The sequence below is a fragment of the Crinia signifera genome, chromosome 11 (genome assembly GCF_055691185.1).
Source record: "Crinia signifera chromosome 11, ASM5569118v1, whole genome shotgun sequence".
Classification (NCBI taxonomy): domain Eukaryota; kingdom Metazoa; phylum Chordata; class Amphibia; order Anura; family Myobatrachidae; genus Crinia; species Crinia signifera.
Window position 1 is genome coordinate 50,781,421 of NC_139227.1, and position 19,572 is coordinate 50,800,992.

At 45.6% G+C, this 19,572-nt stretch overlaps 1 protein-coding gene across 2 annotated transcripts in view; it reads left to right on the plus strand.

Moving 5' to 3' along the window:
- MC1R (melanocortin 1 receptor) overlaps positions 1 to 5,006 on the plus strand; it is a 31,497-nt gene extending 26,491 nt beyond the window's left edge. For both annotated transcript variants that reach the window (XM_083164930.1, XM_083164931.1), the window contains exon 2: positions 3,159 to 5,006. In XM_083164930.1, coding sequence (XP_083021056.1) covers positions 3,178 to 4,122 — 945 coding nt within the window. In that variant the 5' untranslated portion in view covers positions 3,159 to 3,177 and the 3' untranslated portion in view covers positions 4,123 to 5,006. The remainder of the gene's footprint in view (positions 1 to 3,158) is intronic.
- The last annotated feature ends 14,566 nt before the right edge of the window (positions 5,007 to 19,572 follow it).

The window sequence follows — 19,572 nt, forward strand, 5'->3', positions numbered from 1 at the left end:
GAGAGATTTGGTAAGAAATCTCCAGTTTTTTTAAAGCAGCAATCATTTACACTGCAAAACCAGTTTGATTTTGCAGTGTAAATGATTGCCACTTTAAAAAAACTGGAGATTTCTTACCAAATCTCTCACTTTCTGAATCCCTCATCCTAGGGTTACCACCTAGTCCCTTTAATTCCGGACACATATTAATTACACAGGTTCTGTGGCTGGCTGACTTCAAGACTCCACTTCACCTGATTTTAAACTGCCGCAGAACCTGTGTAATTAACATGTGTCCGGAATTAAAGGGACTAGGTGGTAACCCTACCTCATCCTATTAAAATTGCACCAGGGATGTTGCTATGGGCAACCAATCAGAATCTAGTTCTTATTTATTCAGCACCATCTAGGAGATAATATATAGTATCTGATTGGTTGCTCATAGCAACATCCATACTTGCCTACTTTGAGGCTGCTGCAAGCAGGGGGCAGGGCTGTGTTGTGAAAGAAGGTGGGGCTTATTATTAGCATATTGTATTGGGGCGTGGTCAGTATGATTATGTAATCATGCCCCCCCACTGTACAGTGCCGGTATTACAGACGTTCTGCTATTTATCTAAGGTTACACCAGTGGGATGTTTTTAGTATTTTTTGCATTAAATTGCCCCCAAAACATTTTCTATTCCTTTTGTGATTGGGCTATATGCACAAATAGTCATTTTAAGATTTGGGAAACAAATGACTTAGTTACAAATTAACAGAGGGTGTAAATTGAAGAGGATACCAAATGGCATCCACCAATTCACTTACCTGGCGCTCCAAATAAAAAATAAAAAGTAGAAATATATATGTGTACACTGATGATTATAAGGGTGCTAGATAATCTGCACCTATTAAACAATTACCCAGCTGCTGCACGTGTTGGATGAGCTAGCCAAGCTCATAAGGTAGACAGAATATTTGGGGGGGTTTCAACACAATTGCGCTGCTGGGTACATATGAAATAATAAGAACTCCAAGTCTAGTTAGGGTATGGCCAGAAAGAAATTATACTGGACACGCTTGTAAATAATATTATTTTATAAATGTAAAAAAGATATAAGCACATATACATACATAATAACACTAAGACATGAATATAAAAACATATGGGATTAAATCCTGAGTAGTAAAGGGTGTCTCCAAGGAAAAATATGGAAGGATCCCAGTAATTGGGTTTTGCTCAGTTCAGAGAATGAATTTAACGGGGTATCCTGCAGTCATGAATTAATATTGCCAATTTAGCATGTAGGCAAACATGCACTAGATGGTAAGGCAGTTCATATGGTTAAAGTAGGGTAAATTAAGGATTTCTCTCACCCAGATGAATTGACGGTAGCGGGGAGCCAAATAGATGTATGTTTAGCTCGACCCTCACGTAGGTGTCCCTCCAAGAGGCAGGGACAGATAGCCGAATAAAACTGTAGAAATGACAGCAGTGATGTGGGCGCTCAACAGCGCTAGCAGCCGGCGTCCCCAATATGTTGATCCGGGGGACTAGTCGGGTGGCAGCGTGCGCTCGTCAGAGCTGGTAATGCGACAGCTGAAGCGGGAGTTAGCCGGTGGCCGCGTGGAAAACCAATGTCGGGTTTGCGGCAGACAATGAAGGTTAGCTGTGCGGCTGGAGACTGAGGCTGAAGGCGGGACCTTGGAGACACGTCTGGAGGTGTAGGTATTGCGTCAACGCGTTTCGTACCCTCTAAGGACGGGAACTTTTTCAAGACAAGTACTGAACCTCTATGAGGGTGCTTTATTTAAAGGGCTAACTTAATAAGGAATAATCAATATATTTAACGTATAACTTAAAAAACAAGCGCGTCCAGTATATTATAATCCAATGGTGTATAAATACATTTACACTTCACAGTACAATCTATTAAAAAATATAATGATCATATGATGATTTAATCCCATATGTTTTTATATTCATGTCTTAGTGTTATTATGTATGTATATGTGCTTATATCTTTTTTACATTTATAAAATAATATTATTTACAAGCGTGTCCAGTATCATTTCTTTCTGGCCATACCCTAACTAGACTTGGAGTTCTTATTATATCATATGTACCCAGCAGCGCAATTGTGTTGAAACCCCCCCAAATATTAGTTACAAATTACATTTGCTCCCATCCAGTACCAGGTTTTTATTCCATCCAACCAACTAGTTGGATGGTTGGAGGAAAGTTGGTCTGATGTGTGTGGCCTGCATTAGGAATGGGATGAGGCACTGCTGTCCTAGATCACTGAGAGCTGGCTGAATGAATTTATTAGGGTGTGGATTAACAGATCGGCAGTCGATAGGTCGACAGCAACCAGGTCAAAAGATCACATGTTAAAATTCAATGCAGGCTTTTTGGGTGTGTTTGATTTTTTATCCATTATAGTATGACCCAAGTTAGTAGAAACGTGGCTCGAGTTGCTCGCCACACATCGGGCAAAGTTACTAAAGGTTAATAGATGGTGACATATATAGTAAAGCAAGCAAAAGATAAAGAAACAGAAAAAAAAGTGTAGACTACAAGTGTGTTGACCATTTTTATGTTGACCTTTTGACCTTTCTGTACATGTATCTTTTGTCATATACCAAATTAAAGCTGTTGGTCTGTAGATTTGCAGAATTTTAATGGTGTTCTAATCAGTAGCATTGTTTTCAGAGTTATGTGGCAAAATGTCTGCATGCCAATTACATTGCATCACCATTGTGCTCTGGAAAATAGGAGAGTTGGGGAACTCTCCTTTCACCTGCCAGGTGACCTGGAACATGTGACCTGCTGGGTGGCTTGGAAACTGTGACGGTTATTTGCAGGGGGTTTTCACTCTTAAATCAGTAAAAAGTTTTAAAACGTTCTGTCCAACAAACCTCTACCACATCAGCTAATATGTAATAATGGTTTAAACCAGGGATGGGGGACTTTTCACCCCCCCCAGCTGTTGGTGAACTACACATCCCAGCATGTCCTGCTACAGTTTTGCTATCTGGCCATGCTAAAACTGTTGCAGGGCATGCTGGGATGTGTAGTTCAACAACAGCTGGAGGGCCAAAGGTCCCCCATACCTGGTTTAAACACATATACAAACTGCATACACTGAAGCATGCTTATGATTTATTTGCCTAATCTGTGTTATTTTGTCCCCCAGGTAGCAGCTCAGACTGACCATGACTATCCTACAGTCCTACATCAACACCACAAACTTTAGTCTCCCCAACGCATTAGAGCAGAAGCCCAATGAGACGAACATCATTCACATCGATGTGCCGAAAGGGGTCTTCCTCTTCCTGTGCCTGCTCAGCTTGTTGGAGAACATCCTTGTAGTGGTGGCCATTGCCAAGAACCACAACCTGCACTCGCCCATGTACTACTTCATCTGCTGCCTGGCTGCCTCAGACATGCTGGTGAGTATCAGCAACCTGATCGAGACCGTAATCCTGATCATGTTGAGCCACGCCGTCATACAGTACTATGAGCCAATGGTGAAGATGATGGACAACATTGTGGATACAATGATCCTCTGCTCACTGGTGACCTCCCTATCGTTCCTTGGAGCTATCGCGGTGGACCGTTATGTCACCATCTTCTATGCCCTGAGATACCACAACATCATAACTCAACGCAGGGTGGTCAGCGCCATCATTGGAATCTGGTTGGCCAGCACAGCCTGTAGCATCACCTTCATCATATTCTCCAACAGCCATGTGGTGATCTTGTGTCTCATCGGCTTCTTCATCTTCATGTTGGTCCTCATGTTGGGCCTCTACATCCACATGTTCATACTGGCCAGGCGTCATTCCCAGAGGATCTCGGCCCAGCAAAAAGGTTTGAGGAGAAGACTTTCCCCTCATCAAGCAGCAGCCAAGCTTAGGGGAGCTATCACCCTCACCATGCTACTTGGCATCTTCTTCCTTTGTTGGGGACCCTTCTTTCTTCATCTTGCCCTAATTGTGTCCTGTCCCAAGCACCCTTTCTGCCTTGAATATTTCAAGTATTTCAATATCAGCTATGTCCTCATCATATTTAACTCTATCATTGACCCTATAATCTATGCCTTTCGAAGCCAAGAGCTGAGAAAAACTCTCCGGGACATTGTGTTGTGCTCCCAGTGACGGTACAAGGGGGTTGGGGTGGACAGAAGCTACATGGACAATTGAACTTCTGGTCAAAATCCCCCCCTTCCCCCGGAAACATTCACATTTCTTGAAAGAGGTAAAAATTACTTGTGAGTAAATAACCAGGTACAACGCTGACCCATAGCTGGCCAGTGCTCCAAGCGTTGACAAGTCCGAGCCCTCAGATTACAGAGGAAGCAGCACTTATGGACGACAACGTGCATTGTTCTGTCACCGCTCACTGACTACCAGATAACTGTAAAATAACTCAAACTGCTGACGTATGACGGAGAAGAGTCCGCTATCAATAAAATGGGTGTGGCTTATTGAAATACTGCGCAGTGCATGGATCGTAGTGTGTATGCGCGAGGAGTCTCTGCGATGAAAGCCAGTGTCTTTTTTTTGCGCTGGACTACGCAGGTTATTGGCATTGATATGATAGAGCATTGATATGCGGCCGGTGCGTGGGGGTGGCACGGACGTTTAATAGGAGTTTCAGGAAAAAGGCAGGTCTGGACAGCGTCAGAAGTCCGCCCCAATCAGCCTGTTTCATCGCAGCCGCCGAGTAAGTCCTGGCCTACTCAGTCATTGCACATACTGGTGAATGATTCCATGGTGAGTGTGCTGTGAATGGATTTCTACATTTTCACAGGGCTGAGTTATAATCGCAGTTCATTCACAGGCTTGCACAGGGGCGCATTTTTCAATCTGGCGGGCGGTGGATATGTGTTCCCAGGCCAGGAATTGGGTCTAAATCAGGGCCGTTGTCTGTGAGCCGTCCGGATACCCAATAAAAGTGCGCTCAGTATGGTTCAATGTGACTATATATGGGCTGGTGGTGATCTGAATGTGAAGGGGATACTCAGACAATTCCCCATCAATAATGGTAACGTAATAGAGTCTTAGCACAATGTAATGCTGTAAATAAACACTTCACAAATAAAAATGCAAGAGTTCTTGAAATAAATGAAACCATCCGATTGTCCCTATTGCCAGGGTGATCTGTAATATACAATACCTAATATACCTGGAATAATCACTGTGATAAGGGTGCATTTTAACAGAGCTTTCAATACTCAAAGTTTCTTCAATTACTTTTATGGCAGAGACAAATGTACTGCAGGCACCACGAGCTGACAGCAAGAGCTGCGGGGCCAGTAAGGAGTGGGACGCAGAGTGACACACCTAGGGGTGGAGCTTCTGGCACTAGGGGTCAGAGCACTTCCCAGAGCACTTTCAGGACACTGCACAGGCTGGCCTGGAAAGGAGCTAAAGCGGATCCTGAATCAGGCCTAATCTCAGACTCATGAAATATATTCTAATAATAATAATAATAATAATAATATATATATATATATATATATCTATATATATATATATCTAGATATATATAGATATATATATTGATATATATATAGTAACATAGTAATTAAGGTTGAAAAAATAAGTTAGTCCATCCAGGGCTGGTTCTAAGGGGTTCGGCGCCCTCCTACAAACTATACATTTGCACCCACCCAAGCTTTACAAAGGGACAGTGCACACCAAAAGAAAAACATATTGGGCCAAATGTAATAGGGTGAGAGATTCAGAAAGTGAGAGATTTTGGGAGAGTTTTCCCATGTTTTTTAAAGCAGCAATCAAATACACTGCAAAACCAGGTTTAAAAAACATGGGAAAACTCTCTCAAAATCTCTCACTTTCTGAAACTCTCACCCTATTACATTTGGCCCGTGATCTCACAAGGAAGAGGAATGGCCACACAATAGTACTCCCATTACAAATTACACCACACAGTGTACAAAGCACAATAGTATTCACCTTACACAGCTGTAACTAGCCATTTTGGTGCCATGAGTTAAAAAACAGGGAAAGTTCGCGCTGTAGGAGCACACAAAAATTTAGGAGTGTGGCTTCATGGGGAAGGGGTGTGGTCACATAAAAATACCAATTACACCGTAATCCCCATAACACATTATGCTTCACACCTCAATGCCCATTACACATTATACCACACACAGTAATGCAAATTATACATTATCGAGATGGGAAGCGGTCATCTATTAGAATGAACTTAGGTCTACAGTCATTAGGTCGACCCCACTAGGTCGGCTGGCAGGAAGGTCGACCTGACTTAAGGTCGACATGGGCCAAGGTCGACATGACTTAAGGTCGAATTTGCATAAAGGTCGACATGAGGAAGGTCGACTGGTCATAAGGTCGACATGGGGTTTTTCACTGTTTTTTGAGCCGACATGTGCCGACAGGCGGTATTTCATGCCCTACCATCCACTAGGGCGTGGTGGGAGAATAAAATAGTGTGCCGAGCGCAGCGAGGCACCGTGCCCGAAGCATCGCGAGCGAAGCGAGCGATGCGAGGGTCCGATTCTCATTGCCAACTGTGTCCATGTCGACTGTGTCGACATTCGGCTAAAAAAACCCAGTGAAAAACCCATGTCGACCTTATGACCAGTCGACCTTCCTCATGTCGACCTTTATGCAAATTCGACCTTAAGTCATGTCGACCTTGGCCCATTCCCAATGTGTGAGTTCAAAAAGAAAACACGTTTATTACGTAACACACTCTGCAATGGTTACAAATAAGAAATCTCAGTGGAAATGTCTGCAAACACATTGTGAAGTGAAAAGGTGATAAAATGTGAAAACAAAACAATTGCTTTATATAAATTGCAATAAAAATATACACAAATGAATGAATATCTATCACAATATACATTATTGCCTGTGGGTTCTCACTTAGGGGCCCATTTATCAAACTATATTTGTGGCTAAATCCCCGAAAACGCACGTTTTCGGGGTTTAGCCGCAAATACTAAGTATCTCCTAAATGTATCATAGGGGGACCGCAGCAGGGATCCCCCGGGAGCACCGCCGGCCGCATCCCCCATAGGTTTCTATAGGGGATGCGAAGCTGCCCGCTGTATCAACATCGGGCAGCCCGGCATCGCACCCCTGGGCTATAGCCATTCTGGGATGGCGATAGCCCCTTTAGGGCAGTGCGGTAAGAGGGGTCGGCGGGGGTCAGCGCATAACCGCGCATGCGCTGACCCCCCGGCTTCCGGCTTAGCACTTCGCAGGGACAGGATCCTTTCGGAGCCCTGTCCCTGCAGTGCCAGGGATGATACATCCCAGTGATCTGATCGCATTTTACAATCCGATACTGGGCGGTAATATTCCGCCCAGATCGCATTGTAAATGCGATCATGATAAATGTGCCCCTGAGTGAGTAGGCAGTGTGGTAGTTGCCGCACAGGGGCTGGTGGGGTAGTGGCACATTAGGGGAAGGGGAAAGTCTGATCTGCTGGTAACACAGGCTGGTGGTGCGGGGGGCTGGCTTCCCATCCCGCCCACAGTGCACCTCTAACACCTGTGTAATGTGGTCTGTCCGTTCCCTCCTTCGGTCCCATGCTGTTGTCTATCTCGCCGCGGCTATGGTTGGCGCCTGGACCGCACAACCTGCCGGACTCCACAGAGCATGCAATGGACGAGACTTCCGGGAGTCGATATCGCGGACGGGAGGAGACTAGATGGCTGTGTTAGTAGGGGCTAGACCACATTACACAGGTTAGAAGTGCACCATGGGCGGGACAGGACGCCAGCCCCCGCACCACCAGCCTGTGTTACCAGCAGATTAGACTTTCCCCTACTGTGCCACTACCCCACCAGCCCCTGTGTGGCAACTACCACACTGCCTACTCACTCAGTGAGAACCCACAGGCAACAGTGTATATTGCGATACATATTGATTCATTTGTGTATATTTTCATTGCAATTTATATACAGCAATTGTTTTGTTTTCGCATTTTATCACCTTTTCACTTCACAATGTGCTAGCAGACATTTCCACTGAGATTTGATATTTGTAACCATTGCAGAGTGCATTATGTAATAAATGTGGAAGTTTGTATTCCTAAGAGAAAGGGGACAACCCAATCTCCTAAGAGCCCCGGCGCTAATTAATAAAAAAGTATACAATTAATATGAAAAACTCTTTATAAGTAAATTTATAAAAATGGTGTTCTGATTGGCTGCTGCAGAAGTGAGAAGTCTGCCAGACTTCAAGGGATGGAAGAAAAACCAGTTTTTCTTCACACAACAATTGTATGTAGGAGGATACACACTGCGCTGTCAATCAGAACTGTGGTTGAGAAGTAATTTTTAATAATATGGTATGATAAAATGAAAATATAAGGCACACCAAGCACAATGAGGACACGCTGTGAGTGAATATAAAAACTTTTTTTATATATATAGACAAAGATTAATATAAGAATGAGGTGGGTAATAAACTAAAATTGGAGTATAGTTAACATTTATACACATACATATGGAAACACAAATAATATACTAAGATTAGAGGTGGGTAATCAACTAAAATTGGAGTATAATGGGCACAATTACATATGTTAATACACAATAAAATGCTTATATCTGGACCAGTATATTGAGGATAAAAATAGCAGACTTGGTCAATTTCATATACCACAGTAAGGCATCCCAGCGGGAATAGTGAAGTAATGTTGAATAATAAAATTGGAAATGTCCCCTCAGAGGATTGCCGTTTTTGGAGTATACACAATAGAAAGCCTTTAGCAGCAAAAGGGTTATAAAGCCAAGTTGACCTGAATTAGCGTGTAAGCTAACACGCACAAGAGTTCATGCAGGTGCTGGCAGGCAGGACAAAAAGCAGGCGTCTGTGTGTTAGTATAGCGTAGCAGGCACAGTTAGTGGTAAACCCAAACAGCAGGAGTTGCAAGTTGCGCTTTAGATTGCGGGTATAAGAACACTCACTGCGTCTTGAGGATAGAGGTAGTGCATCAGCGGGCTGCTTGTAGATAGCGTGCCGAAGAGATGCACACTAGTAGCCGATTCCTGTGTAGGATTGTGCGCCAGGCTACGTGTTTGAAGATAACAGCGAAGCGTCCAGCCGGGTGTAGTCGCGGCAAGGGATCCTGGGACTGAGGATGAGGGCGGAAGTCCGTCACAAGTCTGCTGTGTAAACTGGCGGAAGTGGGGCAACGCGTTTCGTCTCCCAAACAACTGGAGACTTTATGTAATAAACGTGTTTTCTTTTTGAACTCACACATTGGGATATCTCATTTTTCTCATACACACATTGAGCACAGGCCTCATAACCCCCCTATCTCGATTTTACTACTTAGAGGGTGGCCCCCTCTTTTGAGGACCAACAGCTTGTGTTGTTACCATCATTACCATTGGGATTAGCGCCACCCCCCTTTTTTTCAAATTATACATTATGCCACACATCATGATGCCCCTTACACAATATGCAGCACACCATAATGCCCATTACAAATTATGCCATACACCGTAATTCCCCTTACAAAATATGCCATGCACCATAATGCCCAAATTACATTGACACACATTATGCTACACATAATGCCCCGAGTACTCCTGTATATGCCCACATTTGAAGGGCTGCTTATTCATAACACCCACACTAGTTGCCAAAAGTAGTTGCTCTCCTTATACGTAGTGCTCACACCAGTTGCCGACATTAGTAGCACTGTGTAACCATATGCCCACACCAGTTGCCGACATTAGTAGCACTGTGTAACCATATGCCCACACCAGTTGCCGACATTAGTAGCACTGTGTAACCATATGCTTACACCTGTTGCTGACATTAGTAGCACTGTGTAACCATATGCCCACACTAGTTGCTGACATTAGTAGCACTGTGTAACCATATGCCCACACCAGTTGCCAACAGCAGTAACACTGCCTATACATGTGCCCACACCAGCTGCAGACAGCAGTAGCGATGCCTATAGACATACTCACACCAGTTGCCGACATTAGTAGCACTGCCTATACACATGCCCACATCAGTTGCCGACAGTAATAGTGCTGCCTATACACGTGCCCACACCAGTTGGTGACATTAGTAGCTCTGCCTATACATGTGCCCACACCAGTTACCGACATTAGTAGCGCTGCCTATACATAATGCCCACACCAGTTGCCGACAGTAGTAGCGCTGCCTATACATAACGCCCACACCAGTTGCCGACATTAGTAGTGCTGCCTATACATATGCCCACACAAGTTGCTGACATTAGTAGAGCTGCCTATACACGTGCCCACACTAGTTGCTGACAGTAGTAGCACTGCCTATACATGTGCCCACACCAGTTGCAGACATTAGCAGCGCTGCCTATACATGTGCCCACACCAGTTGCCGACATTAGTAGCGCTGCTTATACATAATGCCCACACCAGTTGCCAACAGTAGTAGCACTGGTTATACACGTGCGCACACCAGTTGCCAATAGTAGTATTGCTGCCTATACACGTGCCCACACCAGTTGCCGACATTAGTAGCGCTGTCTACACACATGCTCACACCAGTTACCGACATTAGTAGCGCTGACTATACACGTGCCCACACCAGTTGCTGACATTAGTAGCGCTGCCTATACACGTGCCCACATCAGTTGCCGACATTAGTAGCACTACCTATACACATGCCCACCTCAGTTGCCAACATTAGTAGTGCTGCCTATACATGTGCCCACACCAGTTGCCGATATTAGTAGCACTGCCTATACACGTGCCCACACTAGTTGCCGACATTAGTAGCGCTGCCTATACATAATGCCCACACCAGTTGCCGACATTAGAGCGCTGCCTATACATAACGCCTACACCAGTTGCCGACAGTAGTAGCGTTGCCTACACATAATGCCCACACTAATTGCTGACAGTAGTAGCACTGCCTATACATAATGCCCACACCAGTTGTGAACAGCAGTAGCGCTGCCTATACATAACGCCCACACCAGTTGCCGAAAGTATTATCGCTGCCTATACATGTGCCCACACCAGTTGCAGACATTAGTAGCGCTGTCTACACACATGCTCACACTAGTTGCCGACATTAGTAGTGCTGCTAATACATGTGCCCACACCAGTTGATGACATTAGTAGTGTTGCCTATACACATGCTCACACCAGTTGCCGACAGTATTATAGCTGTCTATACAACTGCTCATACCAGTTGCCGACATTAGTAGTGCTGCCTATACACGTGGCCACACAAGTTGCCGACATTATTAGCGCTGCCTATACACATGCCCACATCAGTTGCCGACATAGTACACTCACACTTTAGTCTCCTGGCAGCTCATCCTCTCCTGTGTCTTCAGTCTTGCTCCCTCATAGACCCGCCTCCTCTGCATGTGTAGCCCCACCCCATCCACCCATGTAGCCCCACCCCTTTTCATCCGTACTGCTGACCTGATGTTTAGGAGCCTGGAGGGAGCTCTGTGCCTCTGGCTCTGCTGCATGTCATGCAGTGTGACAGGCACAGCAGCAGCCGGCAGCCACAGAGACAGCAGGGGATGCAGAGCAGGGACAGCGCCTCTCCTGCCTGGCGCCTACCTGTTTTGTATCCTCTGCTGAGCGGGTAGCGCCGGCTCTGAGTCCATCGAGTTCAACCTATCTGACTTGTAACTACTAACTTGAGTAAGTCATATCTATAGGATACCCTTAGTGCAGTGGTTCCCAAACTGTGTGCCTAGGCACCCTGGAGTGCCTTGGGTTGGTGGACCAGGATCAATTCATATTATTTATTGGCAATATACCAGGCAAAACTAGTGCTTGTGGCTGCCAATCATAATATATGTGGACAAACAGAAGCAAATCCTCTCACCAGATAACTGTGACATATAAACACAATGCACTTAAATTAATATTATTTTTTTCAGAATTTCTCAATAAGAAGCATTTAGCCTAGGGGTGCCTTTAAAATATTTTGATGCTCTAGGATGCCGTGATTCAAAAAAGTTTGGGAACCCCTGCCTTAGTGGCCAAAAATGTATCCAGTTTTTATTTAAATTCATTAACAGTAGTTGCTATAACCACCCCCACCGGCAATGAGTTCCAGAATTTTACTGCTCTAATGGTGAAGAATCCTCTTCTTAATTCAGTATGGAATCGCTTTTCCTCGTGCCCCAGTACATGCCCGCGTGTCCTAAGTATAGGCCTGTTAGTGAACAAATCATCTCCCAGTTCCATATGATTCCCAATCCTGTATTGGAATCATTTCACCTCTCAACCTCCGTTTCTCCAGTGAAAACATGTTCAGTCTGGTTAACCTATCACTTGTATTCTAGTGATTGGAGACCTTTTACTAGCTTACTTGCCCTTCTCTGTACCTGTTCCAATTAATTTATGTCTGTCTTAAGGTGTGGTGCCCAGAACTGATCACAGTGGGGGACATTTAATAGAATACGTTTTTTTTCCACACTTTCAAAATCACCCATTATCGCACTTTTTAATATAGCATATTTGCCGCAAATTCGCATATTTAATGAGGTGCGTATTCCGGGAAGAAAAGTGCGATTAAGTGCTATAATGTGCGAATTTTAGGCATGAAAATGTGCGAATTTTAGGCATGAAAATGTGGGGTCCCCCCTCCTGAGCATAACCAGCCCCAGGCTCATTGAACCAGAACTGGTTCCCAAAATACAGGGACAAAAAGCATAGGGGTCCCCCGTATTTCTGAAACCAGCCCCGGACTCTTGGACGGTCCTGGTTCCAAAAATACTGGGGACAAAAAATCTGGGGTCCCCCGTATTTTGAAACCAGCATCGGGCTCCAACAGTCCGCGATGTCATGCCACAGCCCCAATGAAGGGGTCCCCTCCAGGCTTCACCCATCCAGGGCTGAAGTCCGGGGCTGTCATCTGCATCCCTGGCCAGTGGGGTTAAATCTCACATACGTAACATTGCTTTATGCAGGAGAACTACATGTGCCAGCACACCTCCCCCGCATGCTGGGACTTGGAGAACCACAAGTATACCAATAGCGTCTTTGGCTTATGCGTCTCCATGGAGACGCATAGCTCAGCCAATCAGGGCTGAGCTATGCATCTCCATGGAGACGCACGCATAGGCCAATCAAGCTCTCAGCCTCTGCAGCGCTGAGACAGCGCTACAGAGGCTGTTAGCTGTGCCGGAGAAAGCTGTCTCATTCCACTGTCTGTGTGGGGTGAGCTGGCTGTGGAGCAGGGAGCCAGCGCTGGATCCTGGAATGGTAAGTATATTAGTGTAAAAGTGAGGTGTGTGTATGTGTGTGAAATAAAGTTATATTTCTGTGTGTGTGTGTTTTCTTTTAACATTCTTTTTTACAGGTGGACTACAAGTCCCAGCGGACCCATTATTGCCCCGCATGCTGGGACTTGTGGTTCTCCAAGTCCCAGCATGCGGGGGAGGTCTGCTGGCACTTGTAGTTCTCCTGCATAAAGCAATGTTACGTATGTGAAATTTAACCCCATCAGGCCGGCGTCCACTGGCCAGGGACGCCAGTCACAGCCCCGGCTTCAGCCCTGGACGGGTGAAGCCTGGGGGGGGCTTTATTGGGGGGGTCCCCACCCCTCCAGATACACCGTCCAAGGCTGACCAGCCACGGTGCTCATGTTTAGGCCGGGGGACCTTATATAAAAAGTGTCCCCCGGCTGTGGCATGACACCGCGGACTGTTGGAGCCCGGTGCTGGTTTCAAAATACGGGGGACCCCCAGATTTTTTGTCCACCGTTTTCTTGGAACCAGGACCGGTCCAGGAGTCCGGGGCTGGTTTCAGAAATACGGAAGACCCCTATGCTTTTTGTCCCCCCGTATTTTTGGAACCAGGTCCAGCTCGGGGCTGGTTATGCTCAGGAGGGGGGACCCTCAATGGGAAAACACCTGGATGCGAGTTCCAGCGCGACTAAAAACCGCACTTTCAGAAAGTGTGATTTCGCTGCAAAATCGCCATTTTTTCGCATCTCATTAAAAATGTGAATTTGGGAAAAAAGGCGATTTCGGCGATAAAATCGCAAAAATCAAATTTTCGCATCTCATTAAATCATTAAACCAGTATTCCAAGAGTGGTCTCACCAATGCCTTGTAAAGAGGCACTATCACATTGGCATCCCTTGAATCTATTCCCTTTAAATGCATGACAATGTCCTGTTTGCTTTTGCTGCTGCACCTGAGCTATTACTTAATTTTTCATCTATGATGACCCCCAGTCCTTCTCTACAGCAGATTTTCCTATAATAACTCCATTTAGCCTATAAGTAGATTGTTCATCTTTGTTCCCATAATGAATTACTTTACATTTATCAAAGTTAAGCGGCATTTTACACCTTTCCTGTTTAATTAAGTCACTTTGTAGTGTATCCACATCCTCTGCTGAGTTCATTTCCTTACTCAATTTCGTGTCGTCTGCAAATATTACAATTTTACTCACTATGTCACTTCCTATATCATTAATATCATCGCTGGAAGTGACAGGACAATGTATCTATAACTGGGACACAGCAGTAAGCACATTCAGGACATGCACACAGATGATATATATGGTGGTCTCACACACACACGCCATACCTCCCAACTTTCACGGCGCCGGACACGGGACATAGATCATGCGCGCCGCAGGTGCGCCGAAATTTTCGGGGGATGTGGCCTAATTTCGGGGGCGTGGCCTATACTCGCAACTCTCGCGTGAGGCCACGCCCCCATTTTGACACTATGGGGGCATGACCCAGAGGCTCTGTGAGCCTCTAGCCATGCCCCCAGCCCCCAGCCTGCGGAATAGACGCTGTGCGCATGCGCACAGCGTTTATTCCCCGCTGCTTAGCAGCCGACAGGGGGGACTCCCAACAGCCCCCCCACACCGCGGGACACTGCCGTCCGCGGGTGGGACAGCGGGACAGGCCCTAATAATCGGGACCGTCCCGCTAAAATCACAGGATGTGACAGGATAATGTATCTATAACTGTGACACAGCACTAAGCACATTCAGGACATGCACACAGATGATAAATATGGTGGTCACACACACACAGCGCTGCCACACTGACAGTGACAGGACAATGCATCTTGGATGAGCAGCAACAGCAATAAGGGGAATAATTAGGAGGAGTGGTCCTTGGCTTTGTCTGTGTTACACAGCAACATGAGTCATCCTTCTACCTCCCATCCCCCACACCCCTTCCCAAATATGTGATTCATCTGTCCCCACCCCCCATACATCCCATGGGATGTCCCAGAACCTCAGTGTCACAAGCAGGCTCGTGCCTTCTCCTCACATCTCTGTCCCCCCTGCCTCACACCCCTGGGTGCTTTGTCTGCTGCAGGGTGCGGCACATCACAAGGGGAGCGTCATCTAACAGGGACCTTTCATATCCCAATATAACCCCTTTGAAATAAATGAGTTCTATTCAGTAATAATACAGATTAGTAATGATGCTGAGTACACACTATATACTGAGCCCATGTCTGCTGCGTGGTGACTCCTCTGTATGGAGAGGTGACAGATATTTCTCATCATACAGTTATCACGTTAATATACAATGGTCGCAGTAATGGGGTGATGCTCATCTCAGTAGTGTGCTCTCCCTGCCTTTCTATACGAGCCTGATTCAGACCTGTTTGCTAGGTAGCGTATATTCACTCCAAATGCCCAGACACGCCTGCATTTACCCTGACACTCCCAGAAAGCATCCGGTTACCACCTCCAATCACCGGCTTCCTGTCAGTCACCTTGTGTACGGCCAACGATAAAAAAAAAAGTAGCAGTTTTTTACAGTATGGCCGTACACATGCCCAGTCCATCAATAATCACCTGCCGTACAATGAGGTCTAACTAACCCCAAATATCCCAGCAAATTGCTGCTGCTGCATGTAAGACAGAGTGTGTGCGTGCATGTGTGTTCAGTGTATGTTTATATATATATATATATATATATATATATATATATATATACACAATCCAGTAGACCGGCACCCTACTTCGTATGCTGCTGCCGCGGTGCTAGGAAGACAACTAATACAACATCTCCAACGTCCTGCACCCACGGTCTGTTCATGAAATAATCATACCACACAGGCTCTTAGGAATGATATATATATGTGTGTGTGTGTGTAATGTAATATAAATATATATATACACACAATATATACACAATATATATATATATATACATATATATGAAAAAAGAATGGAGGAGGCGCACTTGTAAGCAATACGTAAAACACACTTTACTAAGGTATAAAAGCTCACATACACAGGGGTTTTAAAAGATGATTGATTCAGTCACCAGCGTCCATACGTTAGTATATACGGGAATCCGGTTCAGTGGCTTAGCGGCGTGATAGCAGCACAGCAATGTGTCTCCGTGACTCATGATCAGACCAGCCGGTGCAACGTCACTAGGAACACGCCCTCAACTTCATCCATCGGACGATATATATATATATATATTAGCGAAGCCTGCTCGGAGCAAATCTGTGAAAGCTAGTCTGCTATCTTGTGTTTGCCTCTGTGTTTCTGTATGTGTGAAAGAGACTCTGGGACTCGGTAAGCTGTGATCTTCGCAGCATACTGAGTCAGCTAGAATTAGACCCATAGTATATAAAGCCTGCATTTGTCCCTGCAACAAGGCCCAGCAATCATTTCAGTTGTTGGAGCATGATATATCTTATCTTAGAAGAGACGTCAGACAGCTATTCATCGGCTGCATACAGAGCACCTACAAGGACATATACAGCACATGACGCAGGTGTTATATCCTGTAGCAGCGCACTGCCGGATACAGATATGTGCAGGCCCTGGCACTATAAACAAATGATCTAACATGTGCTCCCTCTGTGCCATCGTATGCCCACCAATGGGCTGGGCGAGAAACTGCTGCAGCGTCTGTCTGCCCAGAGTTATCAGAGCACTGGGCATTAGGCATGCACAGCACTGCTCCATGATAAACACTGGGCAGAGAGTGCCAGGGGAGATTGTGTTGCCTGCCACTGCCAGCCTATAATCCGCAGCTTTCATCTGGAACAGTAACAGAGGAATGACACTGATGGGTTCCGCACATTTCCTGTGCACCAAGTCTAACTCCAATGTTAACCATACATAGGATAAAACAATGGCAGCTGCAGTACCATCTGTCTACCAATCTTTGTATGTGATTGTCATGCGGTTTGTGCTAAGGCAAAAGGAAAGCTATAACAGATTGTGTCTATTAGCGTTAATTTATATAGCGCCAGCACATACCGAAGCACTGTAATTAGGGTTCATGTGGTCCAGTGTGTACTCACTATTGCACACTGCGTGAGTCGTTCATCATGTCTTCAGGTCGGTCGTGCATGAAGCTCACTCTGATAACATCGGCATGGACGCATGGACTGATGGGAGGGTCAGGGAAATAACATAGCCATCATAATAGATCATTAGTAATAATCCTGCTAACAATACTAATTAGCATGCCCCGTTCTGGGCTATTCCCAATGCATTGCTAAGTCTCTTTTACTATTCACTTTTCTTATTTTTTGCTATATATATTATATATATATATATATATATATATATATATATATAAAATATATATATATATACGCATCAGTCGTTGTCAGTAATAGTTATACAATACATGGAAATGTACCGTGAGGAACTGGAAGATACAGCATGGCAATCTCTTGAGGGCTGCATCCTAGGACACCCCCGACCACACACACACACACACACGCACACACACAGAGTTGGCGGTGTCTCTGGGCCGGTCACTGCTGTTGCCATTGTTATCTTACCTGCACCAGAGGGGGCTGGTTATATGTTACAGGGGTAATAACCACATATTGGGCATCATAGGCGTGCGCACATTGAGCATTAGGGGTGCACAGGCACCCCCTAATGCTGTGCCCACCCAACCTTATGAACACCTCCCTGCCGCTAGCACATGGGTCCTCAAACTGCGGCCCTCCAGATGTTATGAAACTACAAATCCCAGCATGCCTTGCCACAGTTTTAATACTCCCTTATAGCAAAACTGTGGCAAGGCATGCTGGGCTTTGTAGTTTCACAACATCTGGAGGGCCGCAGTTTGAGGACCCATGCGCTAGCAATACAAAAGACTTTTGCTTTTTAGAACTGTATTCCATTAAAGGAAGCACCCATCAATCAATTATGTGTTTTACATTGTTACTTGTACTAGATCATTGTCATGTCACTACATTCCTGCATCATCCATATGTTTTTGAGACTTTTTGTATCTACTGTTACACAGCGTAATTAGATTAAAACTGAAATAGGCATGAGATTATGGTTTGGCTGAGAGACTTTTTATATTGTAGAGAGTCCCAATAGATGATGGTAGACACGCTTCATTGGTGGTGTAGACACACCTAATGGGCCCAATAGGTTATACTACACACACCCCTTAGATGGTGCGGATTCGGTATGAAATCCCGGCGGTTAAAATCCCAACAGGGTTGAAATTCCGAATGTTTCATAATACCGACAAGGACAAAATCCCGACAAGGACAAAATCCCGACATTTAAAATCCCGACAGGGTCAAAATACCGACATATAGGGTGACATTCTTTGGGCTGAGAGAAAAGCGCATATATTTTTCGCACTCCACATCGCCGCTCTTCGCACTTTCAGAAATCGCATTTTTTAGTCATAATTCGCATATTTAATGGGATGCGCATTAGAGGCTAAAAAGTGCGATTGAGTGCGATAATGGGCGAATTTTCGGCATGAAAATGTGCGAATTTGACCTTATGTGCGATTTTGGGTTTGTATTAAAAAAAAAAATTGCGTGGGGTCCCCCCTCCTGAGCATAACCAGCCCTGGGCTCATTGAGCCAGACCTGGTTCCAAAAATACGGGGGACAAAAAGTGTAGGGGTCCCCCGTATTTCTGAAACCAGCCCCGGACTCTTATGGGGGGACAAAAAATCTGGGGGTCTCCCATATTTTGAAACCGGCACCGGGCTCCAACAGCCCGCCGTACCATGAGCACCGTGGCTGGTCATCCTTGGACGGGGTACATGGAGGAGTGGGGACCCCCCCAATAAAGGGGTCCCCCCCCCACCAAGGCTTCACCCGTCCAGGGTTGAAGCCCGGGGCTGTCACCGGCGTCCCTGGCCAGTGGACGCCGGCCTGATGGTGTAAAATCTTTCAATCCTAACATTGCTTTATACAGGAGAACTACAAGTCCCAGCAGACCTCCCCCGCAGGCTGGGACTTGGAGAACCACAAGTCCCAGCATGCGGGGCATTAATGGGCCCGCTGGGACTTGTAGTCCACCTGTAAAAAGAATGTTAAAAGAAAACACACACATAGAAAAGTAAAACTTCATTACACACACACACACACACACCTCACTTTTACAACCACATACTCACCGATCCAGGATCCAGCGCTGGTCTCTCTTCTGCTGCAGAGCCGGCTACCCCCGCACTGACAGCGGGGACAACCGGCTGTCTCCGATGCAGCTAACAGCTTCTGTCGCATTGTCCCAGCGTTGTTGTAAAAGTGAGGTGTGTGTGTGTGTGTAATGAAGTTTTACTTTTCTATGTGTGTGTTTTCTTTTAACATTCTTTTTACAGGTGGACTACATTAATGCCCCGCATGC